The sequence below is a fragment of the Chamaea fasciata genome, unplaced genomic scaffold (genome assembly GCF_029207755.1).
Source record: "Chamaea fasciata isolate MVZ Bird 193981 ecotype frontalis unplaced genomic scaffold, bChaFas1.0.hap1 SCAF_23, whole genome shotgun sequence".
NCBI lineage: Eukaryota > Metazoa > Chordata > Aves > Passeriformes > Sylviidae > Chamaea > Chamaea fasciata.
Window position 1 is genome coordinate 6143540 of NW_027094108.1, and position 5357 is coordinate 6148896.

At 46.2% G+C, this 5357-nt stretch overlaps 1 protein-coding gene across 1 annotated transcript; it reads left to right on the plus strand.

The window, feature by feature from the left end:
* The first annotated feature begins 1660 nt into the window (after positions 1 to 1660).
* On the plus strand, positions 1661 to 2719 carry RNF186 (ring finger protein 186). Its single transcript, XM_066203224.1, has one exon. The coding sequence runs from the start codon at positions 1661 to 1663 to the stop codon at positions 2576 to 2578; it is 918 nt and encodes a 305-aa protein (XP_066059321.1). The 3' UTR covers positions 2579 to 2719.
* The last annotated feature ends 2638 nt before the right edge of the window (positions 2720 to 5357 follow it).

Genomic DNA, 5357 nt, shown 5'->3' on the forward strand with positions numbered 1-5357 from the left:
ACTGGTTTTAAACTTTTTGTTAGTAGTGTAGTTGTCCCTCTTGGTGTCCGTTCCAACTTCAAACATCTGCAAGGTATTTTTGTATTGTTCTAATAATTAGGAATCAGGAAATTTTAAGACATTTCCATTTTGGACATGGGAACTGATGGAGCAAATTTGAAGCTTCTAAACTATGGCAATAGTGGCAAGTCTGTTTTCTACTTTCCCAGATCTTTTTAACAGCATGAACTTGCTGACAAAGAGTTATGTGAAATGCAAAAGAAAGTCCTCTTTTTAAAGATAAATGAGTCTTGCAGTTTGCCAGCCTACTTCCAGACATTTCTGCACTTTGATATCAACTTCTGCAACTGAGAGATACTCAGGCTCCTAAAATTTGGGGTCATGCAAAAGTCCATCAAGCACCACCACATACCATGTCAGCAGAAACAGTGCTCGGGCACTTTGACGAAGTTTGCTTACGACAAACCTCCTATTTCTCAGCAAATAAGTTCTTCTCACCTCATCCCCCCCCTCCAGCAAGTTCATGAGATTAGAGCCTTCCTGAACTCCTTGCCCTCCTCATCTGCAGTTGTTTAATTTCTTTCTGCTGCTCTTCTCTGGGAGGGAGGGGCACAGGCAGTGTGAGCGTTCAGGTGCACTTGAGGCGACCAGTGTGGTACTGTGTGTCTTCTGCTGGTAACACTGACCTCATCTGTCTTTTTGGGGTTAGTGATCCTTCCCTTCCTTCTTTCATTCCTTCCTTCTGTGGGATTTTTGCTGAGAAACCATCTGTATTTTACTCCTCAAATAAAAAGGCAGAAAGAAATTAGAGACTGAGGGATTTTGTTCAGGCATTTTTTTTCACACTAGATGAATATTCACCAAACCACTCAGCAAGGGCATTCCCAAGTGCATGAGGTTGTTTGGTGACCACCACAGGAAAGAAGATGGTCACACCATCTAGGACACTGGTCTTGCTTTTAATTTCCAGATCTCTCTCATGGACTCTGAGACACTCTGTGTGGGCCTCAGTCATGCTTTAGTTTGTACTGAAAACCTTCTGATGACTAAACCAAACAGGGTAAAAGAGTTATCCCAGGATGAAAAAAGGAATACCCTAGGATAAAAGAGCTAATAACAGTAGAACATTCAACAGTCAAATTAATAATTTCCATCTCATTCTTCACTTGGTGCTTTCAGGTAGCAAGTATTTCTAAACCAACAGCAAACTTCCTACCCAGAGAGCTCAAAACTGGTGATACTTATGCTCTAATCAAAACACTGCATTCAGCACACCAATGTCAGAAACAGTTAATTCCCCCAAGCCTGTCACTGTCCACCAAAGCACTGTTTCGAGAACAATGAAATTGCTTTCAACTAAGAGAGTTCTAATTTAATAAAAATGGTAGTGTCTGGCTGTCAGAGTGGTCTGCTAATGCCATGGAGTCTGCTTCCAGACAGGAATTGCCCACTGATATTATCAGTCGTCGTAAACTGTCTTGGCTGGGAAGTCAATCATTAACTCTGGTCCCCATGTCATAAAAACATCGTATTGTAAGAGCACAGACTCGCTTAAGGCTCTCATTAATCAACCAGGAATACACAGCAACACATAAAAGGAGCCAGAGACTCAGGAAATCCTTCAGCTAAGGGGAGACAAGCTGCACTGAGGTTTATCTCCATGGAGAAATCCACTGACCAGTCAAACAAGGAAAACAGATCGTCAGCTCCTGGAGTACTGCAGGCTGAGGCAGACGGTCCCATGCCCGTGGCGGGAGGTGCTGCAGAAATCAGCAGAGCAGGATCCATAACACAAGACTCAAAACACAAGAAGAGAGTGGCATTCACTGAAGAGTGTACTGAAGAAATGGAGAGACCTTCAGGAGCAGAGAGAGACAGTCCTGCTGCCTTTAAACCAGCAGTTTTGGAACGAGACTCTCCAAACCTGGGACCACTTGCTGTACTAACAAACACAAACTCTCCTGAAATGAGCACGTTGGAACTGAACCACCAGTGCCCAGACACAGCCACCCTGGATATGGACTGCATGATCTGCTTCAACAAGTACAGCATCTACAGAGTCCCAAAGCTCCTGGACTGCCAGCACACCTTCTGCGCAATCTGCCTCAAGCTGATCCTCAGGAAAGAGGAGAACACCTGGATAATCACCTGCCCTCTCTGCAGAAAGCCCACCTTCGTGTCAGGAGGGCTCATCCGCACGCTCCAGAATAAAGAAGACGTCCTGGAACGCTTGGAGAACCTTGATTCAAACCCTGAGGTGTACATCTATGCCATGGGGCTGGACGGCAATAGCTGGACTCAGAGCAGCCAAGACATTTTAAACACAGAGGAGAACAGCCCAGCACACACCAGCCTGGTTGTGCAGAGACTCGTGCTGCTCCTGCTGCTTGGGGTGATCCTCACCATACTCATCCTCCCCTTTATGTACTCGGGGAAGGTGAAATGGGTAATTTGTCTCCTGCTTACTTTGGGGTTGCTCATGTCTATGCTGCTTTGTTGCAGTCCTAAATTCCACAGGTGCAGGAAGGACTCTCCCACCTCCTGTGACAAGGAGATCCACGTTGTTACTGTTGCTTGAAACAATTAACCTGTGAGTCCCGGCGATCAGGGACTGGGCCAACTTGCACGCTGGGCACACCAGTGAGTTACGGACTTAAAAACAATCTGTCAGAGAATAAATTCAACACTTGGCTGAGCTGGCTCAATGCCAATGCACAGTGTTGTTAAATCTCATTACTGCAAACAAAATGTACTATTTATATGTTGATATTTATGTGTTTTCCATGCAATTTTTATCCCAGACTAGTAATTGTGTTGGTTTGTTTTGCCATTTTGTTCGTGTCCGTGTCCCCTCCTGATCAGCCCTGCAGGATGTTTTCTAGAACACCCAGGAGGTGACGTCCTGCAAAACCCGGCGGTTGCTGTTCCCGCTCTCTGAACACACAGACACCTTTCCCTGGGACAGTGTGGGAAATAAGGCTGCTAAATCAGGGAGTGGATGTTTGGAAAAGAGTAATTTTAGCCCAGATTAGCACCTTAATCCCTGGCAGGGATGGGAAAGGGACTGGGAAAAGCTATGTCAGTTGATGCCATTTAAAGCTACGCACAGAATTGGAGAGAAGAGGGAAAACCAACACTCCAAATCTTGAGTCTGTGGCTTGCAAAGGGCAAGGCTCAAAAACCTCATGACCCTCCAAATTCCCCACATTATTTAGCACAGAAATAGTTCCTCTCACCTGCATTCCTTTATCTGGCAACCTGCAGGACCTCTCTTCTTGCCCCCTTTACATTGCCCTCAGAGATGCTCACAGAGGCAAACAGAAATCCATGCTGCGCCACACCACGTGTGATATTTTTATATGGAATGTCTGCATTAAATTTAAAATAATATTAATTGCTCATTGACTTCTTTGTTTTAATTCCTCATGGACAATTCATGTCAAAACAATTCCTAGTTTCCTTATTGACAGGAATTGCAGCTGAGAAAGCGTATCAGGGAGTCTGCAGAGCTGAGTTGGTGAGTAAAGCAAAGCAGTAATGTGTTGGAGTGTTCCTTCATTTAGAAAAAAATACTTAGTTGCTAAGAAAATACCCTGAAACCCAACTAAAATTAAACTGAGGAAAAAAAATAGATTTCTCTAGTTAAACTCCATGTTTAAGAGTGTCAAGGATCTCAGGAGACCTTGGATCAGGTAAATATTTGTGTTTGATAAGACTGGAAACTGATGTCCTGCAGTTGCTCGGTATATAAATATACAGAGTGTCTCACAGCAGATAAAGCAGATTAGACTAAGAGGGTAGGAGCTCTTGTGCTCCTAAAGTCTTGGAAAACACAGGTTTGTTTTCAGCCAGGAATGGGAACTTTCAGAGGAACTAAATCCTCTGGGTTTTCTCATCTCTTTGGACAGCAACAGGCTTACTGCAGAATACACATGACATTTGCTAATTACAAACCAGAAAAAAAGCTTTCCTGATGGGAAGGAGGCAGGTAGTTTTAAATGCAAATACTATATTATTCCAAATATAAAGGCTGGACCAGATATTTAGCTGCACTGAAAATAATTTCAGAAACACTGGGCAAGTCTTTCAGCTCACAGACAATATTCTTGTTGAGTTCCCTTCACCAACACCAGTGGGTGACTGGTACTGTAAAGGTCTCTAACAAACGTATTAACCTTGACCTGAACAGATCACTTACAAGGGATCCTGCCAGCCCATGTATGTTTTTCAGCACATGGGTGTGAAGAAATGGAAACAGAATGAACATGATCAGTAAAATCTTTTATTATGCTTCACCGTGCCCTTCCAAAAGAATTGTTTTGTTACACTACTTTCTACAGAGCAAAAAAAAAAAAAAAAACCCCATACAGAAGTGTGATTTCCAGGGAGAGACTGGCCCTCTGAAAGAATCCCTCTGGATCCAAAGAGTTACGGAGCAGCACCTTCCAAGTTTTCCTTCAGCAGTTCCACTGAAATGTTTTTCAGCCTGAGAGCCACTAACACCCAGGTGATTCAGAGTCCACAGATGCTGGTGGCAGTCATGGGGCTCTGGAACCTGGTATCTTTTGAACAGATTACCATCTGACAAGATATGGCTCAATGACCATGCAAGACTTTGAAGTGGCAATTAAGTTTATAGAGGGAAAGGCTAATGGGATTATATTCCCATTCCAAAATGTAAAGGATTTGCTCGTACTCAAGTTTAATTCATGCTGGTCATTTTGTTAAGCAAGTTTCATCTCTGAAGTCCCATGCCTTGCTTATCTAACCTGGCTAGCTCCTGATTTCGGATAGTGACTGGGTAATACACTGTGGCCTAGAGAGAGGAGATTGCAATGAGTAACGGGGCTAGGCAGCATCACCTCACCCCCGCCATCCCCTCATCCCTCACCATCCCCTCAGAGGATCCCGGGGACAGCTCGGTTGGTTGGAGCACGGTGCTGACAACACCAAGATCGTGCGTTTGATCCCTTCCGTGGGCGATTCACTTAAGGAATTGGACTTCACGATCCCCGTGGGTCCCTTTCAATTCGGAATATTCTGTGATCCCCTCAGTGCCCTCCATCCCCTCAGCTTCCAGCCTCGCTGCGCCGATGGCGCAGTGCCGGCGGGCAGGCCGGGCCGGGCCGGGCAGGGCAGGAAGGGGCGGGCGCCGGCGGCGGTAGTTGGTGCTCGGTTCCCGGTTCGCCGTGCTCGCTTCCCGGTGCTCGGGGCTCGGCCGGGCCGGCGGCAGGTCGGGGCCGGGCCGGGTGGGTGGGAGAGGCGCTGGTCGGGGGCAGCGCCGCGGGCTGAGGGACGAGCGGGCGGAACGCTCCCCTCAGCGCTCCCTTGCTCTGGCCGCTGCTTCCCTCCCCTCC